The sequence below is a fragment of the Phocoena sinus genome, chromosome 3 (assembly GCF_008692025.1).
Source record: "Phocoena sinus isolate mPhoSin1 chromosome 3, mPhoSin1.pri, whole genome shotgun sequence".
NCBI lineage: Eukaryota > Metazoa > Chordata > Mammalia > Artiodactyla > Phocoenidae > Phocoena > Phocoena sinus.
Window position 1 is genome coordinate 144376394 of NC_045765.1, and position 24857 is coordinate 144401250.

General features: G+C 43.3%; 1 protein-coding gene across 1 annotated transcript in view; it reads right to left on the reverse strand.

The window, feature by feature from the left end:
• Positions 1–6864: 6864 nt before the first annotated feature.
• The window catches only part of SPEF2 (sperm flagellar 2), a 171259-nt gene continuing 153266 nt past the window's right edge, over positions 6865–24857 (reverse strand). Inside the window, 4 exon segments of the mRNA XM_032629118.1 lie at positions 6865–6991; positions 13568–13690; positions 13885–14124; positions 20362–20541. Of these exon segments, the coding sequence (XP_032485009.1) occupies positions 6902–6991; positions 13568–13690; positions 13885–14124; positions 20362–20541 (633 nt within the window). The 3' untranslated portion in view covers positions 6865–6901.

Genomic DNA, 24857 nt, shown 5'->3' on the forward strand with positions numbered 1-24857 from the left:
TCAGGGGACACGGCAGAGAAAACTTTGGAGGTGGAAGGAGCTATCCAACAGGCAACGTAAATTTCTTACTAAGTCAAACGTGCCAGCTAAGTACAACAGGAGACAGAATACGTTGCAATAAGTTGGAAGCAGAGTTAGGGAACCTTTTATTTAGAGAAAAAAAGGGTAGGAGCAAGGGAGGAGCCTGAGGGAGCCCAGACGGCGGGGGTTGCTGCACTGACCTGTTCAGAGTTAGACTAGGCTCCCAGTGCTAAAAGGAGGTGATTATAATAGGATGCTTAGTTCTCATTAGCTTCGTGAGTCATTCAGCCTCTAGCAGATGTACCCTGATGTCACTCAGCCTCCCTCCTCCAGAGCTACAGGGGGCCATTTGGGGAGGAGGAAAGTGACCCTCCTTACACACACACAGACACAGACACAGATACACGCATACACACACACACACACACGCACACACACAAATAATATTGAAAAGGTTAAATCGGTTCTCTCCACAGATCTAGAATAAGGGACTTATAAGGTTGTAGGAACATCTTTACTGTAAAAAGGTACTCTACACCTGCTAGAATTTCTGTAAAAAGGAGACATTCCTCTTCATTCATTAATCCATTTCGTATTTATTGAGTATCTAATAAGTACCAGAAACCATGCTGAGGGAAGTTGTGTCAAGTTGAGTGTGAGAAAAAGATGATAAGCATAGAAAGAGAGAATCAGATTCTAAATAACATCCTAAGAGATGTGGAATCTATTTGATAACAAGGAAGCAGAGGGAAGGTTTTTAAACAAAAATGTGACATGCTTAAGTAAAGATTCAGAAAGATTATTTTGTGAACAGTGTAGAGGCTGGATTGGGGGAGAACGATGGAGGCTTTGGGAGAAGATACAGAAAGTAGGGGGGTCAAATGAGGACCACTGCAAGAGTCTAGAAGAAGGATTTTGAGGGATTTTGAAATAGGGTGGTGAGTGGGCACTGAAAGGAAAGGAGAGATGTGAGAGATATTTGTAAGAAGTGATCAGTAAGATAGGGTGTGAAGGCGGGAAAAGGATGAAGAGACAAGGATACAGCCCCAGTTCTGAGAATAGGAGTCCAGGAGAACCACAGGTGCTGCCATTAGAATAGCATGGGAGGTTGGGAGGAGAAGCTCTCCCAGGAGAACTTCAGAGGTGGGCTGGGCCATATAGTCATCTAGCCAAACGCTTCGTCCACTGTCTGTATCTCCTCTACTCCTATTTAATCCTCCCTTAGACAGCCCCAGGCTGGCCAGCACAGCTAAGTGGCTGGAGTGTGGCAATGGACACCATGGGTAGGAATTCTAATGCAAGGAAATAGGGGGTGCTCACACAGTGGGATGAGCCTTCTCAAAGAGCTTTAAAGAAAGGAGAAATGCACACACGATGAAGAGCGCACTGAAAGGGCGCTTTGGAGAGATCGAAGCTGGGGTTGCAGAGCTGAGGAGCTGACTCAGTAGAGGTAAAACTACAGTCGGAGGAGGACAAAAGGGTAAAGTTCTAGGTTCCCTTCATGGTACCGCATGGTACCCTGCATCTGTCAGAATAATCCTGGCAACAGGGAGCTTGTCGCTTCTCATGGTCAGCTGAAATCTGCCACACTGCAACATGCACCACTAGAGTTGGTTCATCCCTGGGGACCACAGAGAAGCTACTTCATCTGGACAGCTTTTCAAATAGTGGGAGATGGCTCCTTTGCCCCTTACTTTGGAAGTTTCTCTACTTAAGGCTAAGACTATGGGGTTTTGAGTTTCCTCCCTTCTGAATATATATATATATCTCAGTTCCTCTGCATATATAAACTGTGCATATGTTCAAGTGTGTGGCCAGGAACTGCACACAGAATTGCCGGTGAGGTCTAACCAGCACCGATCAGAGGAAAATCAGCATCTCCCTTCCTACCAATGCTGCTCTGAGGACACTGGACTCTTCAGGGGACACAACACACAGCAAATTAGATTCAATTCACTTTGACCAAAACCCTTCTGTTTTTATTTTTAAACATCGCTAAGTCATACTTCTTCCATCCTGGGCTTATGCAATTGGTTATTTGTACTTCAAGTTGAGCAAACTAGGTAAGAGGATGGCTTTGGGTGTTCATATTGGGTTCCTAGTCTATGTCTATAATTTACCAGCTGCGTGACTTTGGGCAAGTTACATAATCTCTCTACTTGTCATTTTCATTATGTGTAAATGGCCATCTTAAGAGTACTTACTTCACAGAGTTATGAGCCTAAATGAGCTAATGCCTCAGCACTCAGCACAGTGCCTGACTCATAGTAGACCTTCAATAATATTAGCTATTATTACCTACCGTTAACTATTGTTAATATCCTAACCTTGTTATTGAGTCCTCTTTATCTTTTTCTTTTCTTTCTTTTTTTTTTTTTTTTTTTTTTTTTGCGGCACGCGGGCCTCTCACTGCTGTGGTCTTTCCCGTTGCGGAGCACAGGCTCCGGACGCGCAGGCTCAGCGGCCATGGCTCACGGGCCCAGCCACTCCGCAGCATGTGGGATCTTCCCGGACCGGGATACGAACCCGCGTCCCCTGCATCGGCAGGCGGACTCTCAACCACTGCGTCACCAGGGAGTCCTCTTTTTCTTATTAAGCATAATTTAATTCAAATTTCTTCCAACATTGTACCAACCACAATTAAAATTCACATGAATTCTATCTCTCTCTTTGAATTTCTTTGTTGAAGTTTTGTAAATCACAGAAGTAAGAGAGACATAGTCAGTATTTCCTATAGCTAACAGCCCATTAAGGGACAGGGTAAATAAATAACTCATGTCATGAATCTTCTGTGTTTGAGAACCTCACTCTACTCACTTGCCATTCAGTCCATATTTGTTTACCTTGTTCCCAAGGATAGCATGAAGATATCATGAATAACCCTGTAAAATGTCACATTGCTGTCCAGAGGAGAGCAACCAGGATAAGATTCAGATTCATCTCATAGAAGCGAGAGCTGGAGAACATAGTCATATTTAGTGCCGAAAAGAGAGGAGATGGTGCACATAGTGGGAGATGTTGAAGAGGGTGCCAATTTGGTGTGCGGGTTGGATGAGGGTGGAGAGAAGGTGGACGTGGATGACGTGAACGTCCACTGAGGCCAATGGCGTGTTGGCAGCAAATGATTCTGGAAGTAGCTATTTCAAGCAGCCCACGCTGATACCTCCTTGACCTATGATTTAGAAGAAACAGTGGCCCCCTTTCGGGTTTTTCTCATGAATTAGTCTAAAATATGTCTTTGTTAAAGAGGAAGAAATGGATCTTTGAAATAAGTGGACATTGACAGCCAGGCAAGAAGGAGGAGGAGACCTATTCATGGGAAGAAAGAGAAGAAAAATTCATGGTAAAGTAGTGAACGTCCCCAGCTTCACTGCTCTCTCATTCATCTTAGGCGTGCCGGAACCCTAACCCTTTGCCTGTTGCGTTAGCGGACATTTTGTTTCCTTGACCATCTTTACCCAGGTGATCCCTTCATTGAGACATCACTGGTGATATATTTATTTTAGAAGAAAATAGCATCAGCTTCCCTTTCTTTTCATAGGAAATACTATATTATTTTTTGACAGTTTTAAAATGAGTTCTGGGTGATCCCCGAATCTTATAATCTAACATACACCAAAAGTGCAATGATGTACATCAGACCATTGCCTGGTAGAAAGGTTGGCTCAGCTGTTAATCATGTGACATGATGGCCTCTTGAAGGTTGGCTTTTCGAGATTGGTATTTGGGTTGAATGTACAGAGTCCTGAAAGGGATAGCCTCCTCTGGGAGATTTAAAATCAGATTAACTCTTTTGTTTTAAATTAGATGAGGACTTGCAGGGGAGCATAGATGCCGCCACAGGAGATGGCAGACAGTTCGAGACTCCAGGAGTTTCCCAGGAGGGAGTGAGAGTCTTCCTGTCCCAGGGCTCTGAGACCAGGACAGCTATGCCACCACATAAGTAGACAATACACATGTACTAGATGGTACAATTGGGTTATAAATTTTCTTTTAACACCATGACAATAGAATACAAAAACATATTTGAAAGATGAATTTAATAGGGTTATATGTAAATACCTGTACTTTAATATTTTTAAAAAGTGGCCTCTGTTAAGACAGGTGGAAATGTGGTTGAACTAAAGCACATGAAACAAAGGCTTAGAAGCTTTAGTTATTTGTAAGTTTAATATAAGTCATAAGTTTCTTTTGGTTACCTCAGACTCCTCAAAATCTGCAGGTGTGGGTTCATGTGTGTATGTGTTCCCGGGCTGCATTAAGAGAGGTATCTTGATGGTGTATCCAGAGTCCGAGATCAGAGACTTCAGATCCACCTCACAAAAGCAATAGCCGGAGGACATGGTAATGTGCAGGGCAAAAGCAGCCTCAGAATGACCTGAAGATGGTTGGGCGTCCACTAGAGTTATAACACTTGGAAGGCTCTTGGGGAAAGGAGCTTACAGTACATTCTTTCTTCTTCTGGCAGAATCCCATGCAGTCTCTGCTTTCAGTGTGAAGTTCCACCCTTGCCTGCTCCAGAACCTGCGGTGCGAGAGCTCCATTTACATCTCTAGGTCATGTTCCACCACCAGGTCTGCTCCATCCTGCTGATGACTGGAGACTGACATGGTGGCAAATACCCACCAGGGAGACCTCTGTGTGGGTTGCTCTCCTACAGTTCAGATGAGATAATGGGCCTCAGGAGGGAAATTCTGCAATTTCCTTCGTTAACTACACCATGCAAGAACATTGTTACAGCAAGCAATTACAAGGAAATATAAGGCATCATTACAGAGCCATTGTCTCCGCTTTTAATTTTTTTCTAGTGCAATGTAATGTTGCCTTGTCATCTTCAATCCTTAATAAAATGTCGGTTGGTTGGCTGCCTGTGTCCTTATCATGATATCTTATTTATCTGAGTCCTATTTTCAGATGTTCCTCAGCTCCCTTCTCTAGAATAACTAGAACTACAAGTGAATCAGCTAGTTGAAACTGTGAAATCTCTGGCTGGGTTTCTTCTCCACCTCCTAAGCTTCTGCATTACCATCCTCCATCATCTTGAGGACAAGTGTTCTGGGAATGGAACCCACAAGAAGCAGATTTAGGCACTGTGTTACTCTCAAGAAATAGAATATAGGGCTTCCCTGGTGGCGCAGTGGTTGAGAGTCCGCCTGCCGATGCAGGGGACATGGGTTCGTGCCCCGGTCTGGGAAGATCCCACATGCCGGAGCGGTTGGGCCCGTGAGCCATGGCCACTGAGCCTGTGCATCTGGAGCCTGTGCTCCGCAACGGGAGAGGCCACAACAGTGAGAGGCCTGTGTACCGCAAAAAAAAAAAAAGAAATAGAATATCATTCTCATTGACAATTGAAATTGTCTTTGGATGGCTCATTTTTTTCAGTGATCAATCAAAATGTGATACCTCTACACGTTTTGCACAAATGTATTATAATGCAACTTAAAGCTGGCTATGATTATTTAGTCTTAGGTTCAGGAGTATAGCAATAAAGAAAATACACAAAATCCCTATTTCATGGAACTTACAACCTAGTGGAGTGACAGACAAACAAAAGAGTAAACATGCATTTGTCAGGTGTTGATAAGTGTAATGGAAAAAAAAGTTAAAGTGGGCATGAGAGGTATGGGGATGGTGGGTTATTTCTATGTTGTATTATGTGTTGAGGGAAGGCCTTGCTGACAAAGTGTCATTTGAACAGAGGCCTGAAGGAAGTCAGGGGCAAGCCATGCAGATATTTGGGACCAGGCAGAGAGAAAAGCAAGTGCAAAGGCCCTGAGGCAGGCATGTGTCTGTTGTGTTCCAGGGTCAACAAGGTACAATTGTTGCTTAAGCAGAGCGGGCTGGGGGAAAATATCGGGAAATGAGATCAGACAGGCAGCGAGGGTTAAAATCAAGGTAAGGACTTGGACCAGACTCTACATGAGATGGGACTCCAATAGAGGGTTGGAGCAGCGGGGTGATGTGAAGGCTCCCTCTCTTTGGCTTGGGTATGTTGAGTTTGTGATGATGATAAGCCATTCCTCTGGTAATCAAGTGGACAGTAAGAGAGAAGTTTGGATTTTGGGGGAAGACGGGAATAGAAACTTCAGCTTTGGCCCCATAAAGTCATGGGAATGGACGACTCCTCCAGGAATTGACTGTGGACAGAGAAGGCTGAGTGTTGGGGCCCTCCAACTCTTAGAGGCTGAGTAGAAGAGGAGAGTCCAGCAAAGATCCACAGAAGGAGCAGCCAGTGAGGAGACCCAGAGGGGGTTTCACAGAGGCCCAGCCACTGAAAATACATCAGTGCTCACTTAAAAATGCAACGATAACAACAAGAACAAAATCACTTTCTTCAGATAAGTATCACTGAATTTGAACCACTAATTTATACAAGTGCTATAATTGTACCTCTATCTATACAAGAAACATATTCTATTAATAAAGAATTATGAATAGATAATAGGATCATGACTGTAACAGCAGCTGATAACGCTGCCTTCTCCTTGGCTAGTGAGATACACCTTGGAATTTTATGGAGCGAGAACAACAAACTGTATGCAGCCATGCTGCCCTGACGTGGAGCTTTGGGGGAATTTTCACTGTATCTGCCTAATGTAGATACTTCTCACCGGGACTGTTCATGACTTAATGTGTATGTTTATATTGTTCTGGTGCCTTTTATTTTCAGAATCACTTCAAAATGCACTCCTTCTTACTTCGGATTTTTGCTTGGAAATTTAAAGTTTATTACAGAATATTCTGCAAGTTAAGGAAGACTCCCTTTTCCGTGCCCCTCATAGCCTGGTAGGCGTCATTTCTACACTTATGATGATAATGTATACAACACACACCATGTTTACGCTTGATGTCTGGAAGATTCATTGCCGCTCTCTTGTCTTCATTTCTTTTCCTCTGTGAGTCTGGAAGGAGACCTCTCTTCATCACTTCCTGGTACATGCTCACTCCTTTGGAGAATTATTTTAACATCCTAAGAGAAGAGATTCAAAGAGAAGTCACGAATATTAGTAAATGAGTTAGAATGAATGATCACCTAATATGTGGCAGTGATTAAACAGTAAGTTGTTTTTACTTTTTCCTTTGAGAAAATTGTTCTCTATTTAGCTTGAATCCTGCCTTGCAACTTACTAGTTGTGCCCTTGGAAAGATAGCAAAGATCTTGGAGGTTCCATTTCCTCATCTAATAACAGAGGTGTCATATCAGATTAAATAACATTTGTAAAAGCAGAGTTTGTCAATAATGGGAAAGGCAAAACATTATTTCCCTATCAATCAATAAAAACCAGTATCCACCTTCTATTAAAGGAAAAGTCTAATGCCAAATTAATCATGTCTACAGATTTGTAGAATTTTAGAACAGCAGATTATTTTGAGGGTGGGGGGACTATCTCATTTCTGTTTTTTTTAAACATTAGAGATTGAATGATCTGTTTTTTGTCCACTTAAAATACCCAGCTATGTTACATTTTAAATCACAGATGTTTGGGTCTTCCCTGGTGGCGCAGTGGTCGAGAGTCCGCCTGCCGATGCAGGGGACACGGGTTTGTGCCCCGGTCCGGGAAGATCCCACATGCCGCGGAGCAGCTAGGCCTGTGAGCCATGGCCGCTGGGCCTGCGCGTCCGGAGCCTGTGCTCCACAAAAAAAATAATAAATCACAGTGTTTGTAAAATAAATTTAAGACATTATCACAATGTAGAAGGGGTATAAGCACGTGTGAAAAATGTAGAATTATATTTATGCAGTTTCTAGTTTTTTAATTTTTTTTTTTTTTAGGAAAGTGCTTTAAGAATATGTTTCTTTTCTTCAGAGCTGAGTTCCAAAGGTTTCTTTTTTTTTTTAATTAATTAATTAATTTATTTATTTTTGGCTGTGCTGGGTCCCCGCTGCTTTGAGCGGGCCCTCTCCAGCTGCGGCGAGCTGGGGCCACTCCTCCCTGTGGGACGCGGGCTTCTCATTGTCGTGGCCCCTCCCGCCGCAGAGCACAGGTTCCAGGCACGCGGGTTTCAGCAGCCGTGGTGCTCGGGCTTCAGTACTTGTGGCTCACGGGCTCCAGATCGCAGGCCCAGCTGCTCTGCGGCATGTGGGATCCTCCGGGGCCAGGGATCGAACCCGCCTCCCCTAGCACTTGCAGGCGGACTCCCAACCACTGTGCCACCAGCGAAGCCCCAGAGGTTTCTATCTGACCGTAGTCATTTCACTCATGAAAACATTAGTTAGTTCAGCATCTGAATGGACCCCTAATGAGGGATGCACCATCGCTGTACCAGTCACTGCCAGGAACCATAGTGAATCATTTTCTTGAAGGAGCTTGTTCTTTGAATATACAGATCTCCTACAGCCAAAGGTCAATCTTAGGTGAGCTAAGCGAAAAAGAACAGCTGCTCGCCCTTGACCATTCTGGTCCTACCCTCCACAGTTCTTACTAACATGTCTTCTTTGCATAGTATATTGTTTGCAAATGGCTAATGCTGACTAGGGACTGTTAACTTGGGGATTAAGGAATGAGCTGTCCTGTGATTACTTGACACTCCAGGGCAAGGGGGAAAATTATAAACTCTAGTATTTAAATCAGATTGTCTAGACTTAGAGCTGAAATCAGGGGCCATAGTTTTAAGTAGCAGTTAGTGGAGAAAAGCCTGAGAGAGTCTAGAAATGATTGACATGGGTGCCTTGAAAACACAAAGCGCCGAAGCAGCCATCATGTTTTGTTATAAACATAAAGGAGATGGTTGGAGTATACCTTAATGTCAGATACCTTGAAGACTGTGTCCCTTCCAGTTACATTTATATTTATAGGTATTTTGCCCTCACATAATTGGGTCCTGATGCATCTGTTTCTAAGAGATTCTCCTGTGACATTATGATTCTAACATGAAAAGATTTATTTTTATCTCCTAGTGAATGGAACCCTTAATTTTAAGGCTGTATGCTTGACGTACAGGCTTGTTAAAAGAAATCTACATTGATTCAGCATATGTTTGCATCACAAGAAACTACACTGGCTGGATTAGTATAGAAAAGTCCAATGTCCACTTATACTTGTAAATCTATTCATCAGAGGAAATTAATTGACTTTCCGCACTAACCACCCAGCGACAGTGTCCTCATTGATCTTGTTACATTTAACCAAAGCATTTTCTTAACAATTTAGGAACGCTCCTTGAAAATAACCTCTCTGTAAAAGATCTATGAAACTAAAGTTAAATAAGTGGTTTTAGATTAAATAATTATAAAATCCAACACAAAATCTGGATCTTCTGCATAGGAATTGACCACATGGGGCTTCCTGGGACTTTGGTTTGGACCCTCTGTCATCATGGCACTGCACCAGTGAAAGCCTCCTTTCTTTCCAAAGAGCAGACACTAAATTCAGGAGTTGAAATGCCAGCTTTTTAGCTCATCCATGTACAATTTTGCACGGCTCAGAAATATTTCCTGTGAACTGCAACAACCAGCAGACCAGCAGTAATAATTATAGTAATAATAATTACTATGTATCGAGTGCTTTCTACCTACCAAGCACGGAGCTAAGCATTTTATATGGATTAAGTCATTTCATCCATACAAGGACCCTGTGAAGTATGGTTGATAATTAACCCTATTTTACAGATGGGGAAACCAAGGCACTACGAGGTCACTTGCCCAAGGTCACACAGTTCGTAAGTGTGAACCCAGTCAGCATGGTCTCTGACTCTGCTCTCCTAACCACAAAGCCAGGCCACCCACCAGAAGGAGCAAAAAATACAACGTATCAAAATAATTACACACGCTTTTTTTTCCACATGTATTTAAAATGCGTGTTGCTTCCAAACATGAACCTTGTAAACACAGAGCTGTTAGGCGACAACCTTCACTTCCCACTATTTATAGCAGCAAACAACATTTTAACCTGAAAAACCACACTCTAGTTTTTGCTCTACTTATCTTGAAAGATCTTCAAATAACATCACTGTGGTTAAAGTTCATTTTAAAAATGTGATCTATTTACTTGTACATGGATATCTGGAGCAAAAAAATGACAGGATGAGAGTGTTGGTAACTGAGTCTTCAGAGATTTTTTTTTTTTTCTTTTCCTTTCTTTCTTTTCTTTATTTGCTTAGTGAAAATGAGAATAGAGCACCTTACTGGAAAGGGAACCTCTTTCCTTTTCGAACATCACAGTTAGGCTTTTCAGGTCCAAGGCTCAGCTCTCCTTGGGTCACAATCAGATGAAAGAGTCCGGATTAGATGATAGCGGGTGGTCCATCGCCCTCTCATGAGATTCCAGGGTGGAGCGACAGGGAGGAGATGCAAAGGACCAGGATGGGGAGGGTTGAAGAAGCTGACTCAGCAGAAGCACCTTGGCAATGAAGGAATGAACCATCGGACAGACAGACAGACAGACTGATGAGCTCTTTTTCTACTGTTAGAGTATCAGGTGGTACCCGAGCTATGAGGCTGGTTCATGGAAGGTCAGATACCCTCCAGCTGGGGGGCTCTCAGCCAGAGGAGTCTGTGCACTGGAGAGGATTTGGGGAATGTGCAGAGGTCATTTTGGTCACCAATGCATCAAGGTGCTCCTGGAATATAGTGGGCTGCAGCCCAGAATATCAGACATCCTGCCACAACGGAGTCGGTCCTGTGCTGCTCAAAAACGTCAGGAGTGCTTCAGCTGGGGTGCAAGTTGATAAAACTCCTTCCAAAATGAGGGGAATATGCAAACTAACAAGAGCCCTGTGGACTTCAGCTTTCCCTGGGCGTCAGAACACATCTTCAGGGGACTTGCCTTCGAAGGCAGTCAGTCATCTGTTGGTGGGTTTCTTTTTTCAGGAAAGTGTCAATAGAATCTTCTCTGCAAGTCAATCATATTAAGTCATTCTAAAGTCTCCAGAAGTAAGAATGTTCCCCAAATCGTCCTGACTTTGTAGGGAGTTCTTCTCCCATTATAGGAAGAAATAAGCGTGGCATCATTTTAGGGTCCTAATTGTTCTTGGTAATGTAAGATAAACCCTATTATATATAATTCTAAGGATTTGAAAATTATTTTACTGGCTTAAAATAGGAGGGCTGTTCCCTGAAATGTGGAACAGAATGTGTAGGATGAAATGCAGTCTCAAGTGATGGATGGATGGAACACATCTCACACAGAATGACGGTTGCCCAGGGGAAGGCAAAAGCAGGGAGACACCCACAGCTGGCAGACTGCTGTCCATCCTTTCTGTGACACCCACCCACCCACTTCTCTCCACCCTTTGTCTAGCTCTGATGTGCTCTGTTCCCACTAATTCCAGGGTCATACTGACTTATTCCCTCATCCTAAGCGGGGAAGAAAGCGGGTCTTTATTAATGCAAGTATGGAGTATGAGATGCCGAAAAGGGACCTGTGACATATCTGTCTCAATGTGAAGAGTAAATGCTTGTGGGATGTATGAGTACAATGACTTAGAACATTACCAACCACATTTCCAAATATTTTGGGCCTGTTTAAATAAAGAGACATAAATAATTTAAAAAAGAGGTCTGTTAAATGTAGAGACATAATGATATGATATGCTTAAGAGGCAAAGAAACACTTAGGGATGAAGAAATTCACATCACATCATGCCCCTGCTCAGAAGCACAGCCATTCTCCATCGCTTTTCAGATTGAAACTCTATTTCCCCACGTGATGTCTGGGTTCTTTGCAATCTGGCCTGATCTTACTAATTCAATGGGATCACTCCAAGCCCTTCACAGCCTGCTGTCTGCTCTTCAACCAGTGGGGTTCCACTCCTCCACGCTGCCCGGCTTCCACGCCTTCCCCCGGGCCTCTCTTTCCACCCAGGATGTGGTCTCCTCTCCACCCCTACAGCAAAATCCACATAGACCTTCTCTCCCCACCCTCTTAACTTTCTTAGACTCCAGCCATCTTTGAAGACTCAGTTTCTAGCACAAAAAGTCCTATGCTTTGAATTCCTGTAATTTTGCACTTGGGTGTGGTTTACCTTCTATCATTCTGTTATTGATTTAATTCCTGTGAGTAAACATTCTGTTGCAGACAGAAGTGGAATTTGCCTGGGAGCAGCAACTGAGTTTGGTACTCATGTTGCTGTCTCCCATGGAAACTTATTTTACCAGCCTCAGTGGTAAGTGCTCAGTATTGAATGGATATCCCAACAGCCATCGTTTCTGTAGTACTTGCCATGTGTCAGATACTGTGCCCCGTGCTTTAGAGGCACCATCTCCTTTAATCCTTTCCACAACCCTTTGAATTAGGAATGGGTGTTATCCCCATTTAACAGGTGAGAAAGCCCGGGTCAAGAGAAAGTTAAGGTCAGGTATCTAGTGAGTGGTGGATCCGAGATTCAGTCCCATGACTTTATGATTCCAGAAGCTATGTTCTTAAATGCTGTCATCATACTTCACTACTGAAAGTGCCTAGTGTCTGCCAGCTGGTTAGAAATCAATTTCAATTATTGCCAACAGAAGTAATAAAATGTAAAAAGGATCATCAATTTAGAACAAATAAATGTAGGTACAAAGATATTTAAGTCTGGATAGACTGAGTTCCGGGCATAGCAGGTTATCACTGAGGGGTCAGGAGAAACGCCTCTTAGATCACTTGCATCTTACCAAAGTGAAAGCGGTTTTTATCTTAAACTCAGCAAACTCTTTGTAGTCCAATAAACGACTAACAGGAGGCAAATAGGAAGACGTCACGCTGTTAAGTGTGTGAAGCTTGTGAGAGGGTTGTAGCAACCTGCCGCACTCTGAAAGGGGGTCACCCCCTGCTTTCTGTAGCTCTTACTGCTGGGGACCCGGGACTTGCCCGGTGGGTGCCCATGCAGCACGTGTGTTTGAGCTGTGCGTGGTTAAGGTAGCTCTGAGACACAGCTCTTCCTCTCTTCCTTCCTGTGTTCTGCTGACTTGGTCCGGTCTCTTTAGGTTTTGTCCTCAGTTTTCCCATCTTGAACAGTTTCTCTGAGGGAACTCTCACACATTCCTTCATAAGCACTGTCACTGCATGAGCTACAGAGACGATGTGTACCGTGATTAGAGTACGGTGAACAAATCAGCACTTGGTTGGGGATCATGGTCCCCTTAGTTCTCTTCGGCAGGGGGACTCTATTTTCCATACTCTTCAATCATAAGCCAGGGCCATTCGATGGCTGGAATAATGCAGAACATGAATACGGCCACCCACCCAACTTTAACAGCCACCTACCTCCAGCCTTCTGTGGTAGACCCAAGTCCTCAGAGTCCCGATGGGGCAGCTCCATGGTACTATCCCTAGTACTGGTGGTCCTATCTGTAGTACTAATAGTATTATCCATACACTGATGGTCCTATCACGGTACCGATGTACTGATAGTCAGCTCTACTCTGTCTGAACTTGCTACCATTTGGGTATTGAGGGCTGGCCTTTCTGGCCTGACACCATTACCAGTTTAGCTTCCTCAGACCCTGTTCCAGCCTAGTTCAGCTTCTTCCTTCCTTCTGCCCCTCCACATTTGTGACATCCCACCAAGCCCTGAACCTGAACTCAACCAAATTAAGACTGTATTAGGACCTTGGGGTAATACTCACAGGGATTTTATAGTCTGGATAACTTGAAATCAGATCTTGAATAAAAGGATGCTTCAGAAGAACAGCAACTTCAATTGGCTCCAGATTCTTGGAACCTAGGTCCTGAAATACTTTTATGAAGTTCTTAAAAGGAAAAAATAAAGAAAGTTGATTAACTTTACAATCCTGATGATGTTAAAATTTTTGTTTTTGAAAGGAATCATCATAATTTCTATATGATGATACATGTGGGGAGAAATTCTATGAACATAGGCTCAAAATTGAGGGAAACTTTTCTTGGGTACAGGTTGCCCCTTTTATGAAATAATCTAACTAACCTCTGAATACACGTTCTCTGTCTTTTGGTGGCTGGCAAATCTGTTAGCGTCCTGCGCTTCGTTTGCTCCTCGGAACACTTTGAGTAGTGTTTCCATGGAAATCATTTCCGTGTTCGCATTTTCAGAGATTTCTTCTTCCTTTTCCTCCCCTTCCTCTTGTAATTCCCTTTCTTCACTTATAAAATTGTCCTCAAGTTCAGGATATTCCTCAATGGGACTCATATCAGTAAAGGAGGAGGTCTGTGCGATTCAATGAAGAGAGCATGAAGTCTTTCCAGGAATAGAGATACTTAGAAAACACCAGTTTGGTCCCGCACTTTTTATGCCCTGGGATGACAGTGCCTACTGAAAACTAGCTAAACAAAATCTAGAGATAGAATATGCTGGCTGCACTGGAAATCATGTTGAAATCCCGGACCAGTTCTGCTGGTAGTTGACAGAGGTCTCAGTGTAGGGGCGTCTTACTCACCTCCGTACAGGCTTCTGCTCACTACCCTGCCAGATACACTGCATTCCTCAGTGAAAGGACAGTGGAATGAATCTGTGTAACCACTGTTTTATACGTGAAGCTAGATTTCTGAACAGGATTTGCTTTGGAAATTGCCTGCAGTCGAGAGGTTGTGGGCAAGTTAATTTCTCAAGCTTGACAGATTCTAAGAAGCTTTGGGAATGTTTGTTTGGACACTGGAGGTTAAACCCGGCTAAACATCCAGAAGGGAAAATAGAAAACAAATTGAATACGGACAGATTGGGATTCTTATTGCTGTTCATTGACACTTGGCCAAGAGCCATGAACTCAGACACCGGCATTCTGAGCATGGGAAAGTAAATTGTTTCTGATGTAATTTCTTACGTATCAAAAGCCTGAAAAATATGCCTACCCTTTGATGCCATAATTATTGATCTAGGAATTGATCCTAAAGAACTATTCATGTACACAAAGACTTTTGTATAGGGATGTTCATTCCGTGTTACTTACAGCACAAATAGAAAACCTATGGCTCCAAAAATGGGGAATGGTGACATCAGTGATAGTGTCGGTCTGTGGCAGGATTCTATGCTGCTGTGAACATTTTGGTTTAGAAGGATACTGAGTGACATGAGAAAACGCTCATGGGATGAGTGCAGAAGGGAAACAGAACACAAAACATAAATATACCAGGATCCTCATTTTCGTATATAGCTATACTTAGAAATGAAAAAAAGAGAAACAGATACATTAAAGAATTGAAAGTAGTTACCTCTGATTGGTCAAACAGCCGATTTCTTTTTCACTTTGTTTTGTATTTTTCAAATTCTTTACAGTAGATTTGTACTTACTGTATTTACTGTTATAAATGTGTGTGTGTGTTTCTGATGATGAGGTCATAGATATTCAATGATTTGCCATAGGAAAATGGGCATTTTCAGAATGTTGACTGGTCCAGTGTCAGAGAACACCTGAGGGCTGATTCTCCTTTATTCCGATGAAGGAAAAATGCTAATTTAGGCTTAAATTAGAGCAGGGTGCCAATACCTGTAAATGCTCAAGTCAGCAGAAGCAGTAAGTACATAGATCGCGCAAGTTCTTTCCAAAGAGCCACGTAAGTCCCACGGGTAAAAGGATTATAACACAGCACAGAATTAAGCCTCTGGTTGTCATAAGCCCCTCTGAGGGATTTGCAGGGGCTGAGGGTAGTGCAGTAGAGACAGGTTGTATTTGCTCTAGCTCTGTGTGGTCACCTTGCTTTAGTTGGGTTTCCATATCCTTTGGTAAATTGGGAATTTAATCTAATCTTGGAGGGTGGGGGGAGAATGCTCTAGCAGGTGAAGTTTTTGGAATTAAGTACAGATATCTATCATCTACCTATCTATCTATCTATCTATCTATCTATCTATCTATCTATCTATTCATCCAGCCTCTTCTCCATTTTAAACAGTTGAAATACTACTTGGCAGAAATGTGAAACTAGCTTTTTTGTCTCCATCTAAGAAGCCTGGGAATCATCACACTGGCTACCCGTCAATAATCCCCCCGGGGCGATAGAATATTTGCTGTGCTGAAATGAACATAGCTGAGATGTAGAACATCTTGCTGAATGACTGAAGGATGAATGAATTTCTATTCAGAGGGCAGCGCAGGTGCTACGCGGAGAAGACAGAGACAGAACCTGTGGGTGAGCACATGACTAGCTGGGCTGGATAAGCAGGCAATACCAAAATTGAACAGAGAAGGAACCTGCTCTCTCTGCACTATTTCCATAACTACAGAGGGCCCAACTTCTCAAAGACTTGCTATAATCATCATGGGATAAATAGATTTTTTATTTTAGTCAAAAGATAACAATTTAAACATTTGAGTGAAGAATCCTTAACTTGTTATATCAGAGGATGCTTTATAAATGTTTGCTATTTTTGCTCTCTAGGGGGCTGGAACAGAATAGACTTAGTGGTTCAGTGGGAGGGGAGGGAGAAGAGGGAGGCCAAGATCAGGACCAAAGGAGCCAGTTCAGCATCCTGGCGGGACTGCACGGTGTACGCAAGAGGGGGCACCCAACAGACGCTCTGAAAGACCACGACTGTGAATGTGGGTGGATGAACAAAACCAGGGATGCTGGTTTGGAGAAAAGCCAGGGCTTCTGAATGAGCAATAATTAGTGGCATCAAAACTCTGTGTGAGTCACATTATCTTCCAAGCAGCGGGGCAGATTGTGGCGCTAGCAAGCACTATGTCACACTCTCAGAGACGGCCCTTGAGGACTCCCAGCAAACGTGCCCCTGGAGTGGTGCCTGACCGTGCATTTCTGCCATTCAGTCTGTTTAGTCCCACATCTCAGAAGGTAGAACAGAAGATCAGTCCTTAGGACTAATGTGAGGAAAGCATCAAAGAGCAGAATGGGATGCACATTTACATTTAAGATTTTCGAAACCCAAGGCCTCAAACCATCTCTGTCAAGATGCTTTAACAAGACTCTCAAAATGTGGGAGGTTCAAGCTCATAATTTATTAACTTCCAATATCACAACCCCAGACTCCACAGGTCAGGGTGAACCATTTTCTCAAATATCAACTTATTTGAAGCTTCACGATGACTAGTGCCTGCTCCTGAGCGCTTTGCTCTTGAGCTTCTTTTAAATTACCCAGAAAGCCGTGGGTTTTAACAGGAGGTCTGTGCCACGGTGAATAAAACAGTGTGAGTAGCAGATATAGACTCAGAAAGAATGAAGTATCAGGGCGATTTCCAGTTTTTTGGAAAGCAAAAGCCGAGATCCCGTTAAATGTCTTGGGAGTGAATATAGATCTATTGGAGGTGTTATTTCTGAGCAGGCTTATTTTACCTTCCTGGGATAAAGTTGCCCAGGGAACTAGAATACAGTTGGAAAGGGCACAGAAAGGGGGCGGCATAATTGGAGGCAGGATGGTGAGGGCTATAGGAGTAGGCAAGAATGAGGAAGGTGGGTGGACCCTGTATTTCAAAAGTTCCTATGGTTCACTCCCAGCCAGGAGTAGTCCTGTGTGTGTGGTGTGTGACAGACCTGCACCCATCCCTGCCCAACCACGGTTTCATCTCTGTTGTGCAGTGGTCATGGGGCAGTTCCTGCGCAGTGTCCTTGGGCTTTAAAAGAGCTCTTGAGAGAAGTACTCCAGGGGAGCTGCTTCCTGGATGGGCACTAGCTCCCGGTGAATGACCCACCGGGTCAGGGACAGAAGGGATGCAGTGTCTTCCTGTGCTAGCTGGCTTGGCTGCTACCCACCCAGAGAGCTGTCTGTTGCTATGGCAACCATTGTAGCACATACTTCCTTTCCCTGGTCTTTCTGGCTGGGTCAGGCCTCCTGAACCTGCTGTTGTCTCTGCCTCTGGAATGTCTGCTCTCCTCCTCTCTACCTTGGTGACGGGAGTCCCTCCCTTCCTTCTCTCTTCGTCTCTTTCTCCCCTTCTTTCCCTGCCATGTTCACAAACACTGATAGAGTATTTGCTGTGTGCATTACTGAGCACTTGCTACTTTGGAGGACATAAAGATGGGTAACAAGTCATCCCCAACTCAAGGTAGGAATAACAGCAGTAAGATTCAATAGATAAACCACCCGCTGCCTGAATTACTAGTTCTCCTTACTTCCCTCCTTTGCCCCCTACAGTCTGTCCTGTATGGGGGCACATTTTAAATCAAACGACCCTGCCCCGACGACTTCTCATCTCATCTCTTGACACAAAGCCAACGCCCCTCCAGGGCCCCTCGGAGCCCTCTCCCCCTCACTATCCTTGCCTGCTACTCTCCTCCAGCTCAATCCTCCCCAACTACACTGGCTGACTTGCCGTTCCTTAGGGTCCACCGGGCATGACCCCACTTGAGAGATTTTGCACTTACTGCTGTCTTCACTTAAAATGCGCTTCCTCCAGGGGTCTATCTGCAAGGCCCTCTCCCTCACCACGCTGGGCCTCTGCTTCCATGTCTTTTCACGGAGAGACCTTCTGTGACCATTCTATTTAACACTGCAACTCCCACCCAGACTCCTATATTTTCCCCTCTATTCTTTATTCCCCATAGTGTCTATCACCATTTGCTGTAGTCTTTATTTTACTTGCTTTATCCCCAGAGGTGCTGGATGAATGTTTGCCGAGTAAATGCACAGGTGCATGTGATGGTGCTCAGCCTTGCCGGAGAGGATCTGGATGTAAATGGGGCCCAGTTGCGGGAATGCTCCGTGGGTCGGGGGAAGCTTCGTGAATGATCTGGCGGTTGAAATAGGCCTTGGGTACTGGGGAGCCCTTGAACCTTTCCAGATGAGCTGACGCATACTCCAGGTGGAGGGGATAGCAAGAGCAAAGGTACGGAGGTGGCAAAGAAGAAGATTTAGACCCCTCTTTTGATCTGTAAAGCCCCATGTTAATCTGTCCTTTATTCTGTGTTCCCTCCATGTGTGGAAAATCATTCTCCCATTCTTTCCTGTATGGATAAGGGCAATTAGATGGAATCCCTTTGGAGCAAATTTGGCTTCTTCTATATCCTTTGCAGATCACAGGGCTACACAGAGGGTAGGATTTACAAAGTTAATTAATGAAGTAATTGATTGTTCCACTCAGTGAAATGTTTACTGAGCCCTGTAGCCGTAATTCAGATTCAGGAAGGCAGGTTAGGGGATGCAGAGCAAGACAGATGGCCCTGCCCACAGGGTGCCCAGAGTCCAGAAAGGAAGCTGACCCTGTATAAGTAGTTATCTATGAGGATTATGGTGAAGGGGGGAGCACAGCATGCTATGGGAACACAGGGCAGGGTTGCCTGCCACCATTCCAGGTCAGGGAAGGTCTCCCTGAGGACAGGTTGAGACCTCCAGGCAGGTTATGATCCATGCCAGTGTTGGGTGAAGGAGACCCAATCCGTAGAGAGATGTACGCAGACCACATCTAACTCGTCATTTATTTGGGAAAATGTAAATGGTCTTCCTATGTTCTAAGAAGACAGCATTCTTGAGTGGAAATAACAGTAACTCCTTCCTGAACTTTCTGTCACTGTGTCAGTGTTAATGCTGAGTCTAAAGTACATCGAGGTGAAGAGCCTTGAGTTGTCAGCTTCCTAGGCAGCACTCTGGCCTCGCCCTCCCCCTGATGGAAGGGATAGGACATCCTCCGGGTCATCTGCTCAGGGCTGAAATATAGGGCTGCCTATAAAAGAGTCTACGTCTTCTGGGATGTGAAAGCTGTCATAGGAACTTCCCATTTTTTTTTCAGACAACCCAGCCTACTCTGTTTTGACAAACATGTATGAAAGGAAAAGAACTGCAGCTAGGACATCCGAGGAGTCTGAACTGTGCAGCATCCCTCTCCCCTCTGGGTCCACAAAGAAGAGCAGAAAAAATCATTCCATCATGAGGGCCACTGCTCTGTCCCAAAAGGTCAGGTGAAGAGTAAAAAGTCATGCCAATGGACACCTAATAAGTGTATTAGTCATTTCCCTGTTCTGAGGCTTTTCTACCTCCCCCAAAACAGGGAATGTCAACCCTTTAGAAATCGACAGGGGGATGTGAGGTTTTATTGGACATTAAGCTTTTCTGTCACTGGATGCAGGTGATACAAAGTGCCTGTGGAATTCAGGTGGCCAGGTTTGGGCCTGAAATACTATCAAGTGTCATCTACATGTGGGATGTGTCTGAGGCCTGAACTTGTTTTACATAGAATTTCCACAGAGTGTGACTATCTTTCTCATTTCTCAGGATCAGCACTTCATGCAAAGTAAAGGCTGCCCTTTACAGAGCAAACTTTGGTTTCACCAAAGAAACTTTGAGCAAATTTGGATTTAACTACCAAAACATTTTTTAGATAGTGGGTCCCTAGTTCTTAATCCAATTGAGTAAGGCGTTATCGAAGACCTAGTAAAGCATCGTGTGAGGAACCTGGGAAAATACAGAGATTGATAAAAGCCAGTCTTTGTTCTTAGAAGTTTAGGATCTTTTGGAATCCCCTCCAACCCCAACGCTAGTCCATTTCTGGACCACAATTACCTTTTCTGCACCAAGAGGAGGCATTTCAGTTGGCTGGAAGACGTGAGTCCCAGTGGCCACACTGAGGGCCCTGTAGACCCCTTGCACACTGTCTGGATGGCAAGCAAAATAAAGCAGCATCTGTGTGTAGTCAAGCTGAGGTGGCTCCTTCTCACAGTCAGCAAACAATCTAAAGAAAAACTGTCATACAAAAGAATTTCAGCCACAGGTCAGATGCATACACTTTGGTAGACAGTAGATGGATGGGCAATGAAGAATCCCTCCCGAAGTTTTGGAATACGGTCACTTTCTGAGGACTGAATTACTATAATCAACATGTAATGAATGGTATGAACTGAAGAGTATGCTAAGTAAAAAAACATAAAAAGTAGGGCTAGAAACATTCTGATGTTAAAGAAAATTGTATGCTAATCAATGGTACCAACATACTTAGGAATGAATGTGCTAATTAAGGTGGCAGGGATGACATGTTAAGTAGGAAAAGGGAGCAAGGACCCCTCTGTCCATCCTCAGCTCCATCTTGACAAACTGGGCCCCGACTCCCAACCGTGAAGCTTCTGGTACATCTCACTCCTTGGGGAGTAGGGAGAAGGCAGGGAACAATGCCCAAAGCCACTGGGACTTGAGCCATTAGACTCTTTAAACTGGCCCACGTTGCACTGAACTCCCCAGACTATTGACTGTAATGTGACTTCTTCCAGTGTAGACTCCCATGCGGAAAGACCGTGCTTATCACTGAATATCAGCTTGTTTGGCAAATCTCTCCCGCATCCTGAATAACTGAGCTGACGCTCAGATCTAGATGCAGTGTCTCATGCATTTGACAGCGTGAGGAGTTAGTGCTCCGGGACCTAATATCCTCTGGGGCCCCGCAAATCCTAGGCCAAGCTCTGGGACACAGAGGTCACACTTAAGTAGTTACGTGGCCCTGTTTGGGGAGGTGACTGACTCTTCTCAAACATCTGCATGCAGTGACCTGGAGAATCTTTTTTTTTTTTTTTTTTTTAATAAATATGTCTTTATAAAGTCATGGAACTGATTTTTTTTAACATCTTAATTGTAGTATAATTGCTTTATATTGTTTAGTTTCTGCTGTATAACAAAGTAAATCAGCTATACATATACATATATCCCCATGTCTCCTCCCTCTTGTGTCTCCCTCCCACCCTCCCTATCCCACCCCTCTAGGTGGTCACAAAGCACTGAGCTCATCTCCCTGTGCTATGCAGCTGCTTCCCACTAGCCATCCATCTTACATTTGGTAGTGTATATATGTCCATGCTACTCTTGCACTTCTTCCCAGCTTACACTTCCCCCTCCCCATGTCCTCAAGTCCATTCTCTATGTCTGCATATTTATTCCTGTCCTGCCCCTAGGTTCGTCAGAACCATTTTCTTTTTTTTTTTAATTCCATACATATGTGTTAGCATACGGTATTTGTTCTTCTCTCAATTTCGTTTCTTTTTATGGCTGAGTAAAATTTCATTGTATATATGTGCCATGTCTTCTTTATCCATTCATCTGTCAATGGACACTTAGGTTGCATCCATGTCCTGGTTATTGTAAATAGAGGTGAAATGAACATTGTGGTACATGTCTCTTTATTATTATTATTTTTTTTTGCAGTACATGGGCCTCTCACCGTTGTGGCCTCTCCCGTTGCGGAGCACAGGCTCCGGACGCGCAGGCTCAGCGGCCATGGCTCACGGGCCCAGCCGCTCCGAGGCATGTGGGATCTTCCAGGACCGGGGCAGAAACCCACGTCCCCTGCATCGGCAGGCGGACTCTCAACCCCTGCGCCACCAGGGAAGCGCCCGTGTCTCTTTTTAAATTATGGTTCTCAAGGTATATGCCTAGTAGTTCTATTTTTAGTTTCTTAAGGAACATTCATACTGTTCTCCATAGTGGCTGTATCAATTTACAGTCCCACCAACAGTGCAAGTGGGTTCCCTTTTCTCCACACCCTCTCCAGCATTTATTGTTTATAGATTTTTTGATGATGGCCATTCTGACCAGTGTGAGGTGATACCTCATTGTAGTTTTGATTTGCATTCCTCTAATGATTAGTGATGTTGAGCATCCTTTCATGTGTTTGTTGGCAATCTGTATATTGTTTTTGGAGAAATGTCTATTTAGGTCTTCTGCCCATTTTTGGATTGAGTGGTCTGTTTTCTGATATTGAGCTGCTTGTATATTTTGGATATTAATCCTTTGTCAGTTGCTTCATTTGCAAATATTTTCTCCCATTCTGAAGGCTGTCTTTTTCTCTTGTTTATGTTTTCCTTTGCTATGCAAAAGATTTTAAGTTTCATTAGGTCCCATTTGTTTATTTTTGTTTTTATTTCCATTTCTCTAGGAGGTGGGTCAAAAAAGATCTTACTGTGATTTATGTCAAAGAATGTTCTTCCTATGTTTCCCTCTATGAGTTTTATAGTGTCCAGTCTTACATTTAGGTCTTTAATCCATTTTGAGTTTATTTTTGTGTATGGTGTTAGGGAGTGTTCTAATTTCATTCTTTTACATGTAGCTGGCCAGTTTTCCCAGCGCTACTTATTGAAGAGACTGTATTTTCTCCATTGTATATTCTTGCCTCCTTTATCAAAGATAGGGTGACCGGGCTTCCCTGGTGGTGCAGTGGTTGAGAGTCCGCCTGCTGATGCAGGGGACACAGGTTCGTGCCCTGGTCCAGGAGGAGCCCACATGCTGTGGAGCGGCTAGGCCTGTGAGCCACAGCTGCTGAGCCTGTGCGTCCGGAGCCTGTGCTCTGCAACAGGAGAGGCCACAACAGTGAGAGGTCCGTGTACTGCAAAAAAAAAAAAAAAAAAGATAAGGTGACCATATGTGCATGGGTTTATCTCTAGGCTTTCTATCCTGTTCCATTGATCTATATTTCTGTTTTTGTTCCAGTACCATACTGTCTTGATTACTGTAGCTTTGTAGTATATTCTGAAGTCAGGGAACCTGATTCCTCCAGCTCCGTTTTTCTTTCTCAAAATTGCTTTCACTATTTGGGGTCTTTTTTGTTTCATTACAAATTGTGAAATTTTTGGTTCTAGTTCTGTGAAAAGTGACATTGGTAGTTTGATAGGGATTGCATTGAATCTATAGATTGCTTTAGTCATTTTCACAGTGTTGATTCTTCCAATCCAAGAACATGGTATATCTCTCCATCTGTAACATCTTGAATTGCTTTCATCAGTGTCTTATAGTTTTCTGCATATAGGTTTCTTGTCTCCTTAGGTAGGCTTATCCCTAGGTATTTTATTCTTTTTGTTGCAGTGGTAAATGGGAGTGTTTCCTTAATTTCTCTTTCAGATTTTTCATCATTAGTGTATAGGAATGCAAGAGATTTCTGTGCATTAATTTTGTATCCTGCTACTTTACCAAATGCATTGATTAGCTCTAGTAGTTTTCTGGTATCATCTTTAGGATTCTCTATGTATAGTATTATGTCATCTGCAAACAGTGACAGCTTTACTTCTTCTTTTCCGATTTGGATTCCTTTTATTTCTTTTTCTTCTCTGATTGTTGCGGCTAAAACTTCCAAAACTATGTTGAATAAGAGTGGTGAGAGTGGGCAATCTTGTCTTGTTCCTGATCTAAGTGGAATGGTTTCAGTTTTTCACCATTGAGAATGATGCTGTCTGTGGGTTTGTCATATATGGTCTTTATTATGTTGAGGTAAGTTCCCTCTAGGCCTACTTTCTGGAGGGTTTTTATCATATATGGGTGTTGAATTTTGTCAAAAGCTTTATCTGCATCTATTGAGAAGATCATATGGTATTTCTCCTTCACTTTGTTAATATGGTTTATCACATTGATTGATTTGTTTATATTGAAGAATCCTTGCATTCCTGAGATAAACCGCAGTTGATCATCATGTATGATCCTTTTAATGTGCTGTTGGATTCTGTTTGTTAGTATTTTTTTGAGGATTTTTGCATCTCTGTTCATCAGTGATATTGGCCTATAGTTTTCTTTTTTTGTGACATCTTTTGTCTGGTTTTGGTATCAGGGTGATGGTGGCCTTGTAGAATGAGTTTGGGAGTGTTCCTCCCTGTGCTATATTTTGGAAGAGTTAGAGAGGGATAGGTGTTAGCTCTTCTCTAAATGTTTGATAGAATTTGCCTGGGAAGCTGTCTGGTCCTGGGCTTTTGTTTGTTGGAAGATTTTTAATTTCAGTGCCTGTGATTGGTCTGTTTATATTTTCTATTTCTTCCTGATTCAGTATCTGAAGGTTCTGCTTTTCCAAGTATTTGTCCATTTCTTCCAGGTTGTCCATTTTACTGGTATAGAGTTGCTTGTAGTAGTCTCTTAGGATGCTTTGTGTTTCTGCAGTGTCTGTTGTAACTTCTCCTTTTTCATATCTAATTTTATGATTTGAGTACACTCCCTCTTTTCCTTGATGAGTTTGGCTAACGGTTTATCAATTTTGTTTATCTTCTGAAAGAACCAGCTTTTAGTTTTATTGATCTTTGCTATTGTTTCCTTCATTT